Source organism: Micrasema longulum, unplaced genomic scaffold, assembly GCF_059751315.1.
Source record: "Micrasema longulum isolate JH-2025_06_02 unplaced genomic scaffold, ASM5975131v1 h1tg001618l, whole genome shotgun sequence".
Lineage (NCBI taxonomy): Eukaryota > Metazoa > Arthropoda > Insecta > Trichoptera > Brachycentridae > Micrasema > Micrasema longulum.
The window spans coordinates 76868-99577 of NW_028278799.1; the positions used below are offsets into that span (position 1 = coordinate 76868).

General features: G+C 32.9%; 1 protein-coding gene across 1 annotated transcript in view; it reads left to right on the forward strand.

The window, feature by feature from the left end:
- Positions 1-22710, forward strand: part of LOC148274590 (membrane-bound alkaline phosphatase-like) — a 66063-nt gene that overhangs the window by 39135 nt on the left and 4218 nt on the right. The window contains exons 2-5 of the mRNA XM_088236912.1: positions 4145-4413; positions 13112-13304; positions 16075-16247; positions 19709-20042. Of these exons, the coding sequence (XP_088093038.1) occupies positions 4145-4413; positions 13112-13304; positions 16075-16247; positions 19709-20042 (969 nt within the window). The remainder of the gene's footprint in view (positions 1-4144; positions 4414-13111; positions 13305-16074; positions 16248-19708; positions 20043-22710) is intronic.

The window sequence follows — 22710 nt, forward strand, 5'->3', positions numbered from 1 at the left end:
GAAAACTAAAACACAGAAAAAATACAGATGGTCCCTTCTGCCATCTGACTACCGATATTATTTACTAGTCTGAAGTTGCCGGTTAGAGGGTGAAGGCGCTAATTGGTCAAATAAATTAGTGAAACCTACATATAAAAAAACAATTTACTGTATAATTATTGCTTTTTATTGCATTTTAATACCTTTAGTATAATTTTCTTCCGCAAAGGCAAATGTAAAATAACTATACTTTTCAGCAACCCATAGGTGTTAATTAATAAATAAAATAATGGGACGTTTTCATCACCTTTGGGGACTACTATATTTATTAAATAATGTATTTATTGTTATCTTTAAAGTGTTTATAACATACAATGTACTTACTGCTATTCTGCGTAAATAAAACTTAAGTATTATCCACATATAATAACATATAACGAGTGTTTATGATTGACTGAATTTAATTATATGTCATTTGAAGATTATAAATTACATGCAGTCTATTTTGAACACGATAAATCCGGACATTAAATATAATGTGCATGTCGTGTATCCATAATAATTGTGTTTTTCCTAGTTAAAAAATCATTTCAATTGACGTTATTTTATTTAATAATTTTGGGCAATAGCAACATAATTTTAATGAAACGCATACGGAATATGAAATTAAAAGATACATTCATAAACTATGACTGATAGGGTACTAAAATGTGGGCCTTTCAAAACCTATGAATTGTTTCTTTGACAAAATGTTTTGTATGTTTCAATTTGTATTACCGCTACTACCGTCACGCCAATTCCCCATAGGAATAAGCAGAGTGAATAACCCGCTACACACGCCCACCCTGAATTACATTCCTGGCTTCTTCCACATTCATTAATGCTCTTCGCTTGTATCTGCTTTTGAAATGACCAGACTTGAGATTTTGGTTTATGTGATCATGCCACGTCTTTTTCGATCGACCTCGTCCTACGTTGCCATTGATTCTCGCCATGTATATGTTTTACCATTCTTTCGTAATATAATGTAACCAAACCATCTAAGTGATCATTTCTAAATATCATCCGTTACACCTGTCTACGTTCAGTCTATTTTAAGTATCACCACGAGACCGACTAAATACTAAATTATAAATTATTATTTAATTTTAATTATATACCTTATGATCAAAATTAAACGGAAAGTAGGCAAAAAAACGCAAAACGTTAATTTTCAATAAATTTATTTTTCATCCCTTTTAAAATACTCGCCATTTGCGAAGATACATTGATGCCAATGCTTGATCTGATTGTCCGTGCAATTTTCATAGGCCTGCAAAGGTATGGTCTTTAGTTCCCGCAGCGAATTCTTTATTTGGCATCAATCGTAGTAAAGAGCGTTCCTCTTCATCGCAATTTCCGTCTTGGGAAAATAAAAAAAGGCAGACGGGGCTGGTCTGGAAAATACGGTGCTTGGCTAGAGACATTAGTTTAATTTTTGTCCAAAAACTCCGAAACAATCATCGCCGTATGAGATGGCGAATTATCATGGCGTAAAATCCACGAATCGTCTTTCCACATTCCTTCAGTGTTTTGAGACGAAGGGGACAGTGACGCGTTTCATGCTCAGCAAGCTTTCAGATTGGTTTCACCTGATATTTTTTTGGGCAACTGACGTTCTTTGACGTCCAGTATGTTTATCATCATCTAAGCATTCACGAACGCCTTTGAACATCTTACACCATTCGTATGCCCGTGTTTTCGACAAACACGATTCTCCAAAGGGTTTTTTCAACATTTTCAGTAATTTGGCACACGAAAATTTATTAGCAACATTAAATTAAAGCACGCTCGTTGTTACGATTTTTTATCCATTGTAAAAATCGCCACACAGCAATTTTTTGACACACTCAAACAGACGCTGACAGAATACTGAACATCCGACCACCGTCAAACTTCAACAGATTGTCAAAAACAGTGCAGCCAATGTGACTACAAAAAAAAATACTGATCGGTGCAGCGTGGGCATTTCACATTAGAAATTTCCGTTTAAAATTTTAGTATTATTAGCATTGATTTTTTTTAACATCATTCAATGAAAAAACACATGTCACAAAAAATGTCCCGCCTAAATACGGAAAATTTCTATCTTGTCGGTACCTGAAACAAAAAATATTTTTATATTGTAAAAACATAAAGAATTTCATTTAAAAAATAAGACGGACTTGTTAATCACAAACCCGTGTGGCCGAACTAGTTGTTAAAAATGCAAAAATAATCCTTTGTATAAAGTCGAAGTGATTTTTTATTTTAATCATTCAATAATATTGTTCCACAAAGTTAGTGCTCCGAAAATTCAAAATATTAGCATTTTTTTGCTTTTTGGTTTGGAGAAATTCCTACATTATTTAATTTAAATTATTAATTAATTAATCAAAACTTTATGTCTAATTAACGACCACAGTTACCACATTTGCAATTGAAAAGATGTACCTTTTTACCTTATCACATGGATCATCCATTGTTTAAATAAAACTGTACTTAAGTAAAATAAATGTCGCTTTTGTCGCCACTGAAATTGAAAAAAAAAATTGACATGGCATTTCATGAAAGACAGAGATGTAATCACAAAAATAACTTATTTACGATCGCGGTGAAAATATCAAAAGGCACATGCACACACGATGACAGTTCAGTTGTTATTATTGGAGACGGAGACAATATACCCACTGTAGGAACTGCAACATATTATTAACATATCTAGTAATCTAAATATTATGCTATCGCATTGAATTATTTAAAAATTTATTGTATTTTTGCATGTGCATATATATTGTATATGTATGTGTGTATATATATGTATATATATGTATATGTGTGTATATATGTATGAATGTGTATATGTATGTATGTAATATGTATGCTATAAATTTATATATTTAATTGTATTTTTACATTTAATGTAAACTGTACTTTTTTTTCATTTCTTCTGTTTTTGGCTATAACTGTTTTTCTATTTCTTCAATATTATTTTTATTTATGGGAAACATATTCAAAAACCACATTTGCCGCAACAAATCGGTTTCTTAGAACAGGCATTTGCCCATATAGGAACCGATTGCAACATTAGGCATACTAATATTTCTGGCTTGCCGACCCTTCACATACTGAGCCTACTCCTAGTACAAGCAGAATTTGCCAGAGTGTTTTTGTGCCATTTTTGTAACAATGTATGTATAAACTAATAAATAAATAAAAAATAATAATTAACCAGGGTCCAGTAGGTCGCAAATAAATTTGAACGCCTTAACCTAGTAAATGTGCTTACACACATATAGTAAATGTGGCATAACCGGTCGAAATACACTGCATTTGGTGTGCCAATTCAGTTTCCTATGCACCACTGGATGCGGACAGGTAAATGATGATAATTTATTTTAACATGTTGACATTTCGCGAGAAAATTACAGTAGTTTTTAAATATTTCAAACATAAATGCGGACATCCGATGATTTTCCAGATATTAAATCGCATTATAGTGTTGATTTTTCTGTCATTTTTATGCGATAAAAATCGTCTCAACCTTGATAAAAGCACATTTACACTACATAACATATTATAATACTGTACGTACCTACGTTTATTTCTATATGATTTTCGACGTCGTCAAATGTTTATTTTTAAAATCGCAATATATTAATTTAATTTATTTTACTAGGAAAAACGTCAGAATACAAATATTTATTGAATTTTTGTTTAGTACTACTGCCGCTTATCAAACTAACAATGACAGTATATTTAACATTTGTGCCCTCTCACTCTATCACTTATTATTCGTGTAACTCAGATAAATAATAGAATACATTACACTCGAACGACGCTAGCAAAATCCCCGCAAATACTCTTTTTTGGCACGAAATTCGACATGTTATTTACACTTCGGCGGAATAAAACGTACGGCCATTTTAAGCCTAATGGTGGATCTTCACGATGAAGTTCACTGTAATATCACCCGATGTAAAAAGGCTAAGATAACAGGAAACAACGAGAACTTATTCAAATTCCCATAACTTTAGTAGAATCCCTTCCAAACACAAGAAACTGGCTCTTTTTTGTCAAATCCTAACTAAAACGTTTATGTTCTGTGATTTGTTATTGGATAAAGTATTTTTTTCATTATTTACAGATCAAACCCGTGCGTCCCGGGGTCTTCCTGAAAAGGACCAATCCTTGGGGTCGGCACCCTGGCACGCCGGAGCCCAGTCGCAGCTGGCCAGACTGTTGGCGAGGACGCCCGACACAAGGGTCGCTAAGAACATCGTCCTGTTCCTCGGGGATGGCATGTCAGCTGCCACGGTCTCTGCAGCCAGGGCGCTACACGGGCAGATGTTTGGGCTCATGGGAGAGGACTCGTCACTATCGTTCGAGGAGTTCCCTTACACTGGACTCTCCAAGGTAAAAAAATGAGTGTTTTGACTCTCGGAAAAATTCAGAAAAAGGCAATTTCAGGAGATAATTCAGTCTCATAGTGAGGTGGGTAACGCGTTCGCTTATCATACTTAGGGTCTCGGGTTCGATTCCTGGCAAGATCGAAGTGAAATATTTATTTTTAAGGTGACATTCCACAATAGTATTTAGTTTTTATTTGTTTGACACTTTATATTACATATACATATACAATAAATAAACATATAAGAAAACTATAAATACATGGACATATTGAATCATACAATTTTATACAAAAATTAAAGGCAAAGATTTACAAAAATAAATTATTATAAAAAAAAATTTACACTATACTATGAAGAGTGGAGAGGGGATGGGAAGAAAGAAGAAGGATAAAGGAACAATTTAAATATTTAGATAGTGAAATTTTAATCTTGACTTAAATGTAAATAAAGAAGGGGCGTCTCAAATATTAGTTTTTGCTGAACTGGCACCTGATACGTAAGACTGATTACCTTACTTCGTTTCCTATTCTTCTTTCCTTATTTTTTAATCCCTTTCCATTCCTATTCTATTTCCTTTGACTCCAGACCCCGTATTACAGTAGAAAGTTAACAGAGATATCTTCAATTGTCTTCAATTGTATTACATCAATTCCGAAAATGTGTTCTGCGGAACCTCGGGGTTCCGAGAGTTATTATAAGTAAAACTATTAAAAAAATTAATTCTTCACATTCAATATGTGTAGTAAAGATCGTAAATTCTAATTGCATTTTTTTTCACGTCAAACATTACAACTTGCAAACATCAAGGTGAAATGGGTCAAAAAATAATATTTTTACTAATATTTAAAGCATTAACTTTGTAGTCAAACATTTTACTAAATGTTTACTGACTTACAACTTACCGACTTTTCTATGTCTACTGGTTTCGAGACGTACCCATATTTTGATCAAGACACCAATCAAACCAATATGCAAAATCCACTAAACAACTTAACATACAAAATACACGAGATAATCCGGCCGCGAAAGCGTTTGGAATACCAGCCCATGGCCCCGATTACAATGGGAAGTTATCATTTATATTCAATTTTATCACCAAAGTAAAATTAAGTTTTCTCTACGAAAAGCTGAATACGCGTCATTTTTTTTCTTCTAAACGTGTTCAATTATAGGTTACCGACGAAGATACTTTAAATGTTCATTCATTCGTACACAGTTATCTGTTTTTCTTTATAGATAGTCGAAGATAACTAGTCAAACTGTGTGTTATGTTTATTTTTATTATTGTTTCTCTGTGAAACCCGCAATAGGGTATTTTCATTAGTCGGGAATTACGTTAAAAATGTAATATATATTTAGAGCGAATTTTTACAATTCTAATGATACAACTATCATTTTTTTCAAAATGAGTTATCATTTATAATTTTCGCATTTAAAAATGAGCATATACAAAACGGCCGCAGTCGGCGTCGCGTCATTTTGACGTCACGCGTTACGACCGCCGACTGGGCTTCTAATAAACATTACGTACAAGTTTTTTGGACGTGAAAAGTCTCGTTTTCGGGTAATTCAAAGCATGCATATTTTAAACCTTTGTATAAAATGTATCCGACGTCGCCCGAAAAAAATATGAATATCGTTAATGGTAACGATAGCGTTTTTTTTTATTTAAAAATAAAAATAATAATAAAGACCCTAATGGTTTAGTTACTTGTTGTTACTTTGTATGCATTGTTTATTGTTGTAGAGTTGTTTGTTTCCACAAATAAATCAACTTAACATTACCTACCTGATAAATCTTACGTCTTGTCTTTTTATTGCTGAAAATAATAACTAAAGATACCATGAAGCGATATTTAAGTAGATACGGCACGCTCCTGCTTCAAAGTAAAGCTCGTGGGAGACAGATCAGAAAACAATACAAGATCTTATGCAGTTTGTTTCTTGAACAATAATTCTCGTGTCAAATCTTGGACCACATTGAAATTAAAAATTGTGGGATGCATGCGCAGTACGTAGATGATTTCAGCTTCATGATAGATTAAGGGCAGTTTTACAGTTGACAGAACAAGATTTCTTGTGATGACGCGACAACTGACAGTTTATTGTTCTGTGGTCATCAACGTCAGATTTCTCAAATAACATGGATCGTGAACCTTGTTGAAAAATGGTACTCGCAAAGTTTTGCTTTTGACTTAAGCAGAAATCAAGGGTTATCACTAGAGCTCTTACAGGGCACCGCAGATTGAACAAACACCTTGCTAGAATTAACTTTTCCGAAACTTCTAGATGTAGGTTCTGCAGGGCAGATGAGGAAACACCTAAACACATTATATTTGAATGTGATGCTTTCATCGTAAAAGGGGCCTCATCCTCTGGAGACCACTGGTTAAACCTGGGGATGTTATAGAGCTTCACCTCTACCTAATAGTCCGATGCTTTACGGATCTCTAGGTTTGGAGGGGGAGATTTAGCAAAATGTAAGCACTCGCCTTTCACACAGTAGCCAGGCGAGTTTTATAGACCAGGGCTTAGGAGGCCAGAACACGGGGACCCGTCACAATAGATCTCCACAGGTCCCTGTGACGTCAGGAGCTTGCATAGCACTGACCCCCACTAAGAATTTGAATAAAAGCCTTGTTGAAAATCAGTTATTCAAGAAAAGAAAAGCGAGCGCAAACGATAAATTATATAGCAAGCAACAACAATACGCGTTGGCAATTAACTTTGATCTTAAGAAAAAGAAAATTATTTTTTTTTACACGTTCGATGGTTGAAAAGGCTTCAGAATCCATTTTTTAGAATTTTAATCAAAGTTTATTATGCATTGTGATATTACGGTTAATAATGATGAATATAGTTTCCAGCGCAAGATGGTATCTACATTTTACTAGTTGTGAGATATTGTACTTTTAAAGTTAAATGTAGTAATGCTTCTCCTAAATCAACTGTCAGCTGAATACTATAAAGAATATAATAATGACAGGCGCCGTGGAGCAGTTGATTAGACGGCCAATCGAGAAACTGGCGTCGCGGGTTCGATTCCCGCCAGTTGCAAGAAAAAAATCAAAGAAAGATTTTTTTCTCAATTGGTCTGGGTGTTGTGGTGTCCTTGTTGACCTTGGTGACCTTCGTGACCTCGTGGTGTCCTTGGTGACCTTCTTCCATATCCCCTTTATCCCACCTGCTGACAAGCCTCAAAATATTGGCTTGGCGGGTTATTCCTTTAATCAATGATCAAATTGCTACTACATAAAGATGTATACCGCTCAAATTGCTACTTCATAAAGATGTATACCGCCAGAAACACAATATGTCAATATCAGTGATGTATAAATCTGTAAATAAATTATCTGTTAGGGCTCTACTTCGGTACAAATTAATTTGTCGGCATGCGTCGCACTCCGAGTATAAACACAAGTTGGTACATGATTACAACTCCAGGTTTACTAGTATGGAAAAGCTAGCTGTTCCTAGATATTGCAATAAATATGGCAAAAGGACACTGCAATACAGTATACCTAAAATATTTAACATGTTACCAAACAATATTAAAAATACTTAGTTAAATACAGGAGTGAGACGTTTGCTCAAATTATGGTTATTAGAAAAAAGTTTTTTGTATTAGTGATAGTTTTTAATTTTTCATAATGTAATATGTAATGTTTTTCAAGTAAAATTATTGTTAATGAAAGTTAAGTGTAAATCAATGTAATTTATAAGAACTTGCTGACGAGTTGTATGTATGCAACTCATCGGGAATTTAATTTAAAAATATTTTGTAAATGTTTTTTGTTGAAAAAAAAAATATATATAATAATAATAATAATTAAAAAATCTTAAATTAACAAAAGATAATTTTTTTATTTACTTTATAAATAAAAATTATTTTATGCCGTTTATGAAGATGGAAAACATCGCAACTTTTCAAAAATTTGTTGTTACCAACTTGTACCAGAAACCCGACGATATGTGTCCTATAGGATATATTGCCATGAAAAAGGTTAACACTATCACAGGCGTGAGATGCACGCGCAGATCTTGGTTCTTATTTGAGGGTATTAGAAGTAAACTAAGACATCCCCACCAAAAATGGTACAATTAGTTATTGATCCTAAAATAAACTATGCATACCCTCCTACCCAAATAATATCTTAATTCAAAACCGTCTCTAAATCTTGCAAAACAGATTTCAATTATACTACATGACACCGCAAACTTAACATTCTCCATTGAGTCAGTGAAGCATAATTGAACGTAGTTATGCAGAAAACAGCCAGTCATAGAAAAATGAAACTGAGATAATAGCACTTTTGTGAAAAGGGTGAATAATCGAATCTACACAACAGTTTTTGACTTTTGACAAATGATAAACAACGAATGCATTAGTATTTAGTATTTCAAACAAGAATCTAATTAAGTATTTGACCACGTTTTAATGCTTTTTAAAGTACCGTAAGATTTTTTTAGTGCAGTGGGTGTTTTCTACAAATTGAGAAATGCCGCTTTTGTGATCGACGCTATTTTCAGAAGGTGATTATTGCAGTTTTATGTATGAAAGCGGCCTTGCTGTTTTTAGCAGAGTAGAGAATTGACCTTTCTGCACCCGATACCACTAAAATATCATTTTTTCAAAATTGTAGACTGGCTGCTTCCTGCATAACTACATTCAATTAGAAATCTCACAATTAATTTTTCATTTTTTTTCACAAATATCTCAATAACTCCTTCAATAGATTTCTAAGTTCGCTTCTAATAACATAATTTATTTGAATTTGACAATATGACCACAGATTTTACCCAACCACCACACAACATTCATTGGGTCAAATCTTGGACAAGATCTTGTGCTTTTTTCGGACCCACGTAAACGAGTTTCACGCTCAACTTGGTCCATCGTAATATAATTGGAGACGTTTATTTCCGCTCATCGTTGTAACTGGCAACAATCTATTCACAAAAGACTTTGGTTGTCATAATATATTGACCATGGTCAATCTCACAGTTTTTCTCGACCAACAAAATTATGCCTCATTAGATTCGCTGAATTCGTGACGTTTTGGCGAGATTTTTCTGGACGAACAAATTAAATCAACAACTGTGTTCTGCGTCATTTGGTTCCATATTTTGCAGCAAAATAACTAGGGCATGTTCAAGGTTAATTAACTAGAACACTTCGATGTGAATTAGTTCATATTTTTTTCTCCAAATTGCATATTTATTTACATAATATACAACACTAGACAGACAACTACCTCTTGTTTCATCTAATTATAGGCAAAATTCATATTTTTTTGTAATAAATAAATCATTAAACATAGATTTATTTGCAAATAATCTTAATGACGTACGGCATTTGCTTTCGAAAAAAATCGTAGTATTTTTTCTTTTCTTTTGGATTTACATTAAATTACTATTCATTTTATATTCGGGAATCTTTTTTAACTTACTGTGATGCTACTTGTGAAAGGATAATTAAAGCTGTTGGTTATCCAAATAAATAAAATAAAATAAAATAAAAATAATAAAAAACTAAAACAAATCCAAACAAAGAAAATAATTTCAGCTGCTGAACAAAGTACTAAAACTTTACAATGACCTGAAAGTCAACAACCAGGCAGAGATTCAATAATTAAATGGGACACATTTTGAAACCTTCCTGAAAAAAAAATTAACACACAATATTTTTAAAAACAAGAAGGGTAGTAAATAACAGCAGAGATGAAGAGCTCTTTAGAGAATTAAAGAAAGTCTAGGCATCTACGGGGCTTGTGACCTGTCATTTGTTAGTTAAAGTGGTCACTCACTATGAAATAATAAAATAAATAAAACCACATTCACAATTTGTCCTATGTTTAAAACATCAATATTTTTTAAATTGTTCCATCTTTTGATTTTTATGACTTGAAACTGTTTGAGATAATATCTGACTGAATTTGTTCACCTACTAGGCAACGCCTGAAAACATTTTTCAATATCCATACTTCTTCTTGGGGAGGATGGTTAGATCGACGATATTTCGTGTTTGTCCAAACGTTTGTAGACGAAGACTGGATTTCATTTTTTAACATCTCTGTTGTTATTTGTTGGTTTTGGTAACTCCCTAGGGGGCGAATTCGTGTATTTTGTCTGCAAACATTTGTACCAACTCAAAATACTGTAAATAAAAGGGGATTATTTAGGGTTCCAAATTTTTAATTTTGAGGGCCATTTTCAACGAGTTATTTAAAAAAACTCACTCTTAGAAAATGGGAATCAGGTTGGGGTAGAGGGGGATTCGAACCACGGATTTTTGAGCCGTAAGTCCGAGACATTAGCTACGGGACCACAACCCGATTCACTTTGTATATTGAGCTTTGAAAGCAAGTAAATTATTTTTTATTTTAAAAAGTAATTAGTTTGGAATCTATGGACATCCGAGCCGGGAAAGTGTGCCAAAAGAATATGAAAATATGATATATGAGTGGGTTAAATGAAAAACCGCCATTGTGCAGAATTACTGTTTTTGGTCAGACCAACTTCCACGTGGTATAACAGGTAACGAATATACTTTTAATTTTAAGTTGAACTTGAAAGAAATAGTCATTTGGCTATTGATATTGTTGATCTTCCCATGAATTGTGATCATGGTCAGTAGCGGTTTTGCATTTAACCTCCTCATGTGAGTGGCTAGTCGATTTCAAGGGTTAAGTCTGTAATCTGATAAAAGTAAGGAAACCATACAAATTTTTCAAAATAGCACCATTAAAAGAAATTAAGTATAGAGTGCGTTTAATGTTCCAGGTTGATATTTTTTAAAAAACTTTTAATGGAACACTATTTTATAATTTAAATTCTATTGGTTGATTTAATTGTTTTTAATTATGGCCGATGTTATCAAGTTTTAGTAGTAGGCCCTAATAAAGGAAGAAAAAAATGTTTTTGACGATTTGTTTGAAATATAATGTCACTCTGTGGTCACCACCTGTGGCTAAAATGCTATATTATTGTTCCTAATGGAACTTAAAAACATTCTATATATATCCGTTTGAGAATATTGTGTCCGTCTTTAATCCAATATCAAGAATATGCAGATTATACAACAGCATTGAAAACGTAGAGATTGACATTTTTGACGCTGGATTGTTAAAGTTTAAGTGATACAAAATATTTTTTATAAATATATTCATTTCCGCAATAATTTAATTTGGTAACTTACATTCAATACATATTTTATTTAATATTTTTATTAGTTTTATATTAATCCATATTTTTTTACAATAATTTAATAGTGTCTTTTTTATTCTTTTTTATTTCTGTACGTGCGTTTATAAGATTTATTTTACATGTTAACTTTTGTGTGGCTGTGATGTCACATTAGTCGACATAGGATACAAGATTTGATATATCTCTCTTATTTTTTTGAATAATGAGTTCGTATTTTCTGTAATCTTAAAATTGACATTTTCACACCCGATTTGCAAAGTATAATTTGTATAACTACGCTAAGTGTTAATACGAAAAATATTTATCCATGCTACGCGAAGAATGAGTCCGCTAATTTAGCAACACATCTATTCAGATACCTTATACAAGAGAGACCACGAAGATAAAAATCATAACAAGGAAGACAGAGACGCTATTCTGTGGCGGGTGTTGTTTAAAACAGATTCAGTCTTCAGCCGATTGATGACAGTTATGGGGGACGCACGCACGTAATATGAGTGGCGTATTTGTGATTTTTAATTTATATTTCAATAACAGGGCTAAATTATATGTTTTTTTGCATAAATTATGAATAAAGATTTATTAAAAAGAATGTCTTTATGTTTTTTTTCTTTCAAATGTTTAAACTTTAGAATTTTTCCATATTTTACTAGTGGTAACACGATGTTACAACACCGCGCGCAAAGGAATTATTTACCACAGTCCTTTAAGAGGCGGCTTCCGTGTTGTAGTGGTCAAGACGCTTGACTCACGCACGTAAGGTTCCGGGTTCGATTCCCGGTGAGAACACAAAAATTAAAAATGTGATTTTTCTCAAGCCTGGGTGCTCTGTAATGTAATTCACCACTGTAATTAGGCCTCCTGGCCTGTTGTGGTGCAAAAAAAAAATGTAAAACAAAAAGAGTTAAGAAAAGAATTTTTACAATGATTTAATTTTAACAATTTATATTGTTCATTTTATTTAAATATTTTTTTTTTTGATAAAAAATAAGTAGTATTTTTTCTATTCTTTTTTTTTCTGTACATTGTATATTATTTTTCTTTGTTTGTAAACCTAATAAATAATTATCTTTGAGGCATATTCTACATTCTATTTTTGTTGACTTCGGGTGTTATTTCGGCAATTTCTTTGGTTTGCTGGTGTTCACCTTTTCCATGAAGATCCTTCATAAAAAAAAATCCGAGGGTGGTCAAATCAGAGGATCCTGAGGGCAAATCGATATCACAACGTTTTGACGTTTTAACTAGATTATTTCTAATAAAAAATGTACTTAAATAACTGGACGGCGTTTTATAATGCCAATATTGTATGATTTCCATTTCTTATCAGACAACAGCCTCACTAGGCCGTCGCCCGAAGCGTAAGACTATTCATATCACTTTCATGCAACAAAAAAATGATCGACGTCGCTGGTATTCATATACCGATGCAGTTCCCTATGCACCACTGATCGCGAGACAGGCAAAGAAAGTGACGATTTTATTCTTCCTTGCAGACCTACTGCTTAGACAAGCAGGTAGCCGACTCCGCCTGCACGTCCACAGCGTACTTGGGAGGCGTGAAGGCCAACTACGGAACCATCGGGGTCACTGGAGCAGTGACGAGGAAGGACTGTGCAGCATCAGCCGACCCTGAGAACCACGTGCACTCCATCGCGAGCTGGGCGCAGAAGGCCGGCAAAGCCACAGGTACGACCATCCGTGGTACATGCATCAAATGTTGACAACAAGCTCTAGATGTTTACGGAAACACTGGTTCTGCTACCTAGAAAAACTATAAAGTTTTTCTTAAAACTTTATCTACGTTAAACTTATTGTTTCTTTTCTAATGTACTCTTAATGACCTCACATATCGATACATACATTTATACACACATAAATGCGTACTTTATTATTTTATATGAGTACTTCAACTAAGATTCAGCAGTAAGCATTCAAGAAGCAAGCGATGTTATCATTCCTGACTTGAGATGACACGCTTTTTTTAAATTTATTTTTCATTCATAAATTTCATAAAAAGTACATGTTTTTGTAAAATTCTAAACATATCTACTTTTACACAACTAGTCAATGTTATCACTGTAACTCTACAAAAAAAGGAACTAACTCTTGTGCTTGGAGAGTGACTTACACTGTTTTAGTTGTTTATTTATAAGAGTTTATATAATTTTAAATACGAGTACATGAAAAGAAAAATAGGATATATAAAGAAAAAACATAAAACAGTAATACATTCATACTAATTGAAATTTAATGTTGTTTTTACACGAGTTCAAAAAATTTCTTTAGATTAACTTTAAATTTAGTTATTGATATATTATTTTTAATAGTTTTTAGTTCATTAGGAAGATTATTATAATTTTTTACACCTTTGAATACAAAGCTATTTTGACCATGACTTCTATGGAATTTCGGAATTTAAATATTATTACCATTAATACTCAGAAGTGACTTATTCATTTCAAATTCCTTTATTTTTTCTTTTTTATATTTTGGATAATAGAATTTATTTTATAAAGAGTGTCTACTGTATGAACCTTAAATATTTTATATATACTTTCCGTATTGAATGTTAAGGGTTTCTTTAAAATGACTTAAATAATTAATCTTTGTACTATTTTAAGAGGGTTTAATATATTGGCATATGCACCACCCATGCCATGTCTGCCTAGATAATGCCATACCTATACCTTTTATACATTTAAATAGATTCTAAGATTGTTTAGGTTAAGTTAATTCATTATATTATTTATCTTTAATTCCAATCTATTAGGGTTTGTATAAGCCTGTTGATTGGGTTAAAAAAATGATTTTTTCTTAATAAACTTTTATGTTTTAAATAAGGGTTTGAGTTTTTCCCCTGATATTTATTGGTGGAACTGCATTTTAATTCAATGTTATAATAAAAATACTGTATTTAGTTTTATTCCACTTTTATTTATAATTTTTACCAGTGACCGGTTTCGTAGTGACCGAAACGGCAGACTGGTGGAAAACTACGGATATTTTTATCTTTGTATATATTTATAATTCTTATGTGCGTGTGTATGTCACTGAACTCCTCTTAAACGGCTGGACTGATTGTGATGTTTTTTTTGTGTGTATTTGAATTGAACTCTGTAGGTAGCTGGTGATATTGCACTATTAAAAAAAAAATGGTTTGGGCAACAGCTAATCACACAATGACTATACTAAAATACTTAAATGTCAAACTCAATGTCAAATGTCACTTAGTATATAGTTTGTCAGAAATTCGAAAATCGAAAAAACGTTTTCTGAACCAGCAAATAGCAGGTAAGCAAACGTTCTTGCAGGAAAATGCCTGTCGGGTTCGCTAGTCTTATATAAGAAGTTAATGCAGGGGTTGAAATATAAGCATAATGTCCTGATAATCATATGAGTTTAAGTATTATTTCAATGCATCATATAATAAAATCATGCAAAAAAAATATTTTTTTTTAGAGAAAAATAAATATTTGCGTTCTTATGATGTACCCAAATATTTCATTTTGAGGGCCATTTTCAACGATTTGTAAATAACTCACTATTAGAAAATGGAATCGAGTTGGGGTCAAGTGGGATTCGAACCACGGACCTTTGGTCCGTGAGTCCGAGACACTAGCCACAGGACCACAACCCGATTTAATTAAATGAGGTTTTAGAATTTTTGTAGTTCATAAACTACTTCAATTCATATATCTTTTATTACATTATATTTAAATTCGTTTTATTTAACCTATGTATATTTATTATATTTATAGTAAAATTATAAATTTTACATCTGTTTTTATTACCTCGATCTCGTAGTGTAATGGTCAGCGCGTTTGCCTTCTATTTAAGAGGTCTCGGGTTCGATTCCCGATATAGTTGATATGAAATATTTATTATAAAGGGGGATTTCACACTATAATATTTCACAGTCTCGGGCCTAGACTGATCATCTTACCTTCATGTAAAAATTATGATCAAGTTACCCTGTAATTAGTGTACTAATTCCGTGTTCCGTGTATAGTATGTCGCGTAGTTAATAATAATTGTTGTTTGAGTAGAGTTTCACAGAACCACTGAAAAATAATAAATTATAATTATATTACTCGCATATTATGTACTTAAATGTAGGTACAAATTAATTAACATTTTTTGTAGATTACCTATAAAATTAATCGCGGCTTGCTACTGGTGACTTGTGTTGCGGACTCACGGATCAGAGGTCCGAGATTCAAACCCCACTCTACCCCAACTGGATTTCCGTTTTATAAAAAAGAGTTATTTACAACTCATTCAAAATGGCCCCTAAAATCTAAATATTTAGGTAAATCATAAGAACACGAGTAAAATAAACTAAATACAGTGCTTTTAATTGTACAATTTTAAATAAGAATAATTTTTACTCGCCTAACATTATTTTTGCAACACCGCTTATTGATTAAAAAGTTAACTGCACTAAACATTTTTCTAGGAATTGTGACAACGACCAGGGTGACACACGCTTCCCCCTCGGGGTCCTACGGGCACACGTCTGAAAGAGATTGGGAAGCTGATAGCGACATCATCAAGGATGGAGCAGATCCCAATCTTTGTCCTGATCTTGCTAAGCAGCTCGTGCAAGGAGACGTTGGGAAGAATTTCAAGGTGACATCACATAAAATAACTTAATATTATGTACATGTTTTTACCACAAAAGGCCAAGACCCCCAATTGTATTTATCTATTACATTTTTATTTGATTTTTGCAAAAAATAACTGAAAAAAAGTATGTCTTAGAACGAAGGAAGTTAGCTGACTCTATTAGGCAGTTTGGGTTACTCACCAACAAAAACAAAAATACAACAATAAAATAAAACTGTCTATTACATAAAAAAAAAATATGTTAGCATACAAATAAATGAATATAGTATTTATTTATTTCAACAGCTTACGCCTTTAACAAAGTATAAAATAATATTAAAAAACAATTGTAATAAATCAAAACACCTGAACACAGTATAAAAAATATAGATATATGAAATAAAATCAGCAGAAAATAAGGACATAGTAAAGAAAAATTAAATAAGAAATTATAACATAGGTATGCAGCAAATTAACAATAAATAAAGGGTTTAAATAAAAAACGTATCGAAGTAACAGAGGCGATGTATCATAGCATAAACAGTTAAACAAGTAAAACACTTTTACTTTTTTATGATTTAGAATTATATTGAAAGGTGGGTGAGTGCTGGGAACAGAGTGAACGGTGCACTTAAATCAACCTTGGCAAATAAATGTTTGTCGCAAGAGGCAAAAGAAGCAGTTCATAGTGGAGTCCTAATCCCGACCCTGATGTATGGGAGCAAAGTATGGCCTTGGAAAAACAGGGATGAAAGTCTGGGATGAAAAACAAGGAATACTGTTGAAATGCGATCTCTCGGGCAAATATGTGGTAAGACTATGTACGATAGATACACAAATGTTGAGATCCGTACATTATGTAAGGCTGAGATCAGCATTATCGACAAAATCAAGAAAGGAGCTCTGCGTTCCTTTGGACATGTGGAGCGAATGGACAGCGAAAAAACGGCCAAAAATATTTACAATGCGAATGTGGATGGATGCAGAAATAGAAAAATAGACCGAGAAAGACATGGAATGACCAAATCCAACAAATACTTGAAGACGGGCTTGTGAAGAGTCGGAAAAGTTGTCGCGCGTGCGTGTGAAGATGTATGAATGTAGAGAAAGCGAGATATGTATGCAAACGTACGAACTATGCCCAGAACTCTCCACTTATACGTTTAGCTCGTGAGTACAATTTAAACTTTCCCCTTGGGGATCCCTTTAATTGTAACAAATTAACATTTAAAATGCGGGTTTATAAATGTTATTTTTTTGTCCTACAATTTGCTGTTTACCGTGGACAATGATCGAGTCCTGGGACAAAACAATACGTGTAAACGGCCTTTTACTATCACTTTCCGATTCCTGCTATCCGGGTTACGTAGTATGTTAGTACACCACAGCGCTCTGGATGTAATCTACTGTTATCGCATTAAACAAGACGATCAGTCTTACGTTTCAAATATGAGTTCAGGTTCGGCGTAGCATCATAATAAATACATAGAGCTAAAAATACTTAAGACTCGGTCGGGACTTGTATGGCATGCAAATATACAATGGAAGCGGAATTGAGTCGACTCGACTGTAGCAAATAAATTAAATGAGTTATGACTAACGCGTGCAGTTAATTGGAAAATGCTTACAATTGCTTACTTTAAACGTGACTATGAAACAAAGCTGAAGGTATTAATATTTATGTTAGCAAATCATCACAATATTGAAAAAAATATTTTAAGTTTCGAGTTTTATCTTGATAAGTGTTTGCACCTACGTTAAATTCTGAGACGAGCATTATCGACAAAATCAAGAAAGACGTTTGGACATGTAGAGCGAATGGACAGCGGAAGAATGTCTGAAAGGATTTATGACGCAAATGTTGATGGATGCAGAAAACGATGAAGGCCAAGAAAAACCTGGTTACCGGCGCGGCGTGACTATTTTGTTTGTTGTTTGTGTTTGATAAATTTTTATTTATTTAACTTTTTGTACATAATGTTATTTGTACATTGGCGGGCTTATTGCCAAATGGCAATTTCTTCCAACCAACCAATGAAATTATTGTTTTATTTTTATAATTCAAGTTACATAACATATTCAATAGAAAATAAAGATTAAAAAGCTAAAGATATATAAAAATAAACGTATTTGTTTATAAATGACCTTAAATCAAAACTATTACTCAATGGGAAAAGGGAAAAAAGGTAAAAGAGGAAAGGAGGAGAGATTAAGGAAGAGAAAGGAGATGTTTCTTCAGTCGTGATTTAATCAGATAATATGTAGTAACATCTTTGATGGTGGATGAAAGATGATTCCACAGTCAAGCCGCATGGACACTATATGAGTTAGAGAAGAAAGAGAAATTGTGGAAGGGTATTAAGAGAGTGCCTTGAGAACTAGAACGAAGAGGTAAACCATGAACTGATAAGCGTTGAAATTTTTCACGCAGGCATATAGAAGCGTTAGGATTATAAAGTACATTGAACAGAAGTGAGAGGGGGTGATAGTCTCTCCACTGTGTAACTTTGAGCCATTTCAGTTGCCTGCGATAATCAGAAATGTGGTCATATTTCCTAAGACTAAAAATGTACCTTATGCATGTATTCTGAAGTCGTTCAAGTTTATCGAGTTGCTCACAGCTTAAATCAGTCATTGAAACATCAGCGTAATCTAGAATGGGAAGTAGTAATGTTTGTACAAGAGTGCATTTAGTATTAAAGGGTAAGAATTTTTGCAACTTTCTAAGTGAGTGTAGACTAAAAAATATTTTGCTGCTTAATTCATTAATATGAGCTCGCCAGCATATGTAGATGTTCACGTTCTATGCTGGCGAGATACGTTCAGCTTACTAAGCAATCTTTGACTACCCGCAAACATAATTTGTGTTTTAGATGGGTTTATAAGTAAACCATACTCTTTTGTCCATGTTGACACTCAATTTAGTTTATTAGACATTGATTCAATCGCTTCGCTAGTTTTTTCAGGATCTCCAATGAAGATATAGTTGTAAGTCATCTGCATAGAGATGATATGAACAATTGAGACATTCTGCTAACGGATTGATAAATAGGGAAAATAGTAATGGTGATAAAACTCCACCTTGAGGTACTCCAGCGACAATATCAACCCATTTCGATTGATGATCTGGTGTCTTGATGCATTGTTGTCTAGCTCGGAAATACGATCCCAAATATCCGTATGTGATTTTTTTAACCTTTTTAATAGCGAATGGAATGAGGAAGTTTCGTTTTATTTTAATTTTTTTATTTGTTAATAGACTATTAAACTAAACCAATTTTTTTTTAAATATGTGACGTATTATCAGCGTTATGATTTTTTTAACCAACCGGATATCCTTCATAGCTCTCATTTCATTGGTTGGTTCATATGAACCAGTGACGTTGATCATAGTGGTGCGCTTTTGTTTTATTAGTTTATGCTTCAAATATCAAGTAGAAAAAATAAATAGAAAATATTTCAAATGATATAATTTTCCCTTTTAGGTGATTTTGGGTGGCGGCCGGAAAAACTTCTTCCCCAATACAACTGTCGACAAGGACGGCGAACCAGGCGTTCGGCGCGACGGGGTGGACCTGACATCTGTGTGGCAAAAGGAAAAGTCGGCTAGGGGCATTTCCTCCGCCTACGTCACTGACCGAAATACTTTGCTGGGCGCTTCACAGATGGCGGACGCCATCCTGGGACTATTCGACGCGGACCACATGCAGTATCATTTGGAATCTGATGCAGCGAAGCACCCAACCTTAGCGGAGATGACAACCGTGGCCATACAAATGCTGTCAAAGGAGGAAAGAGGATTTTTCCTTTTTGTCGAAGGTAAATTAAAAGCAATACGTTATTGTTAATATTATTTTGGATAACTTATTATCTAAAACGCCATTTTCGTAATATAATACCTGAAGAGCGCTTTACAGAGTGATTATAAATAAATAAATTCAATTTTAACTTTTTAATTTATTAAATAAACTAATCTATTGTATCCCTTTTTGCTTTTTCCCCTGTCATACTTTTCCTTATTTTTGCTTAATATATGTATTTTTATGTTTCGTTATATTGTTTATATCGTTTAAACCGTTATTTTGTTGCATTATTGATTACTTAAATTAATACTTAATATTATACATTAAAAATTTTCTTTGATTTATATATTAATATAAACATTTTATCATGTATCCAATTTTATGTTAATAAGGGTACATATCCTATTCCAAGCTAGGCAATTACATTTTAATACATGATAATTGTTTACAAATTAATATAAAGCACTATATTATATTCTTTTAATTTTCATGATATTATTATTTTTTATACTGGTTCTCGTGGTTCTTGTTTTGTTATCACATGCTACGGATTTATTGAAATGATTTAGTAAACAAGTGGGTTTTAATTTTTTTTTCTTAACATCGCATCACTCTCGCAGTTTTGCACCTCTGCTGGGAGAGCATTCCATGTCATAGAACATGCGACTGCAAATGCGCGTTTACCGAATTTAGTGCGCTGTTTGCGTAGAGGCATACTATTTTCTTCTCGACGCAGACGTCGCTGATCTAAGCGTAAGACGTCTGTCAGCTAGTTCATCTGGAATGAAAAGTTCCCGTAGATGTTCCGGAGCAGAGTTGTGCAGTGACTTATTCATAATACAACAAAGTTTGTATTCCACCGTCGGGGCAAAACGGACGCATTGTAATTCTTAAAGTAGCAGAGTTAAATGACTAAACTTAGAGATCCTAAAAATAAGTCTCGCCACAGCATTTAAAACAGACTATAGGCGAGTCATTTTGCTCATTGGTAGACCTGCGTAGATACCATTACAATAATCGACTCTAAACACTTATGCAAATTTATGCGTATTTCCTCTTGCCTACATATTTTCAAACTAAATTCCGTGCATTTAAATATTAATGGCCTTTATTTATGTGTGAGTGACAGAAGGTTCTCATATGAAAAATTGGAGTGTGCGTAATCACATAAATATGTTTTTATTTTATTTTTATTTTTATTTATTAAGGAAAAACAACAGTTATTTTATAAGATTACAAAATATAAAAAATAGTACATACATCCAGTTAAGTTTTTCAGAAATATAATGAGAGAACACGTTACACAGTAAAGAGAAAAATAATATAATACATAAGATATGAGAAAAAAAAAGCTCTTAAGAAGGTTAAGGGATGAGGAAATAGAGTGGAGGAGTGGAGGAGAGAGATTTCCATAATATAGTTGACCAATTCAACAATTTTATATTATAATAAAATAAACATAATTAAAGGAACATAAACTTATCACACACTGACAAATGTTTTATTTTATAGTGTTTCAAAAAGTTTTTTTTTAAAGTCACAAAATTTTGTATTAAATATATCTTAATGGGGACGAATTAAATTAAATTTGGAGCAGCTACGATAAATAAACAAGTTTTCAACATAATTTTTTTTGAGCAATAAATTATAAAAAAATGAACTTGTCGTGTTGACTTTACGGGACAATTAATTGAAATACGCTCTAAGAGATATGAACTATCGATAAAATTGTTTGAAATGTGGAAAGTGGAAAGACAGATCAGAAATGCTTCTACGTTTAGTAATGGAAGTTAAACTATGTTTGTTAACTTGGTTCACCGATAAGCACTAACACCTTAATACAAGCCATTTAATATTTGAACGCACAGTACATACATTTCCTTTGTTTTTGTTTAATTCTATAGAGGCATAATATATTTTTTACATTAAATTAACTTTTTTTTTTAAATTTTGAATTTAATCTTGAGAAAATTTTTAGATCAAGCTTTAAAAACAGTGTCGAATTCTACAATAAAATATTTGTCGTCTATGTAACATTCTTATATTTTTTATAAACCTTTTATTTACATTATGAAGCGGTTAAATCTGCAGTTTTAATTATCCCTACGAATGTCCGTTTTTCTATTTAAATGTTTTTAAAAATGTAGGGTTAAAAAAGTTTAAATACTTACTGCTTAAGCTAAAGTATTGTACAACAATGTTTGGGTACGTCCAAATGCTTGCAGGCTGGCTGGATTTCCTCCCTAGGGAGTTGTTCATATTCGATTTTTTTGAATTAACTACTTGGTAAAAGAAAAAGTATAAAAATTGGAAAATTATTTTCAAGCGTTGCCTAATATATGTTTTAGTTCAGCCGGATGAATCTCACCCACGCCACGTGATAAAGGTTTCAGCTCTTTTACTTCACAAAAGTCAACAGATGGAAGAGTTGAGAAAATGTGGATGTTCAAACATGGGCAGAATTATGAATGTTACGCAGTGTGTAAAGTGGCCACATAAACCAGTCAACGACAGGTCATAAGCCCTGTAAATGCCTAGACTTCTATATTCCCTTCTCAAAAATGTTTTCGCTCTCTGTTGAAATAAATTTAAAGTATTGTAAACCAGTACAAATAGTTCCTATTGTTTTTTTTATTTTTGATTTATACATATATATATATTTTTTTAAAGAAATATTTGCGTTC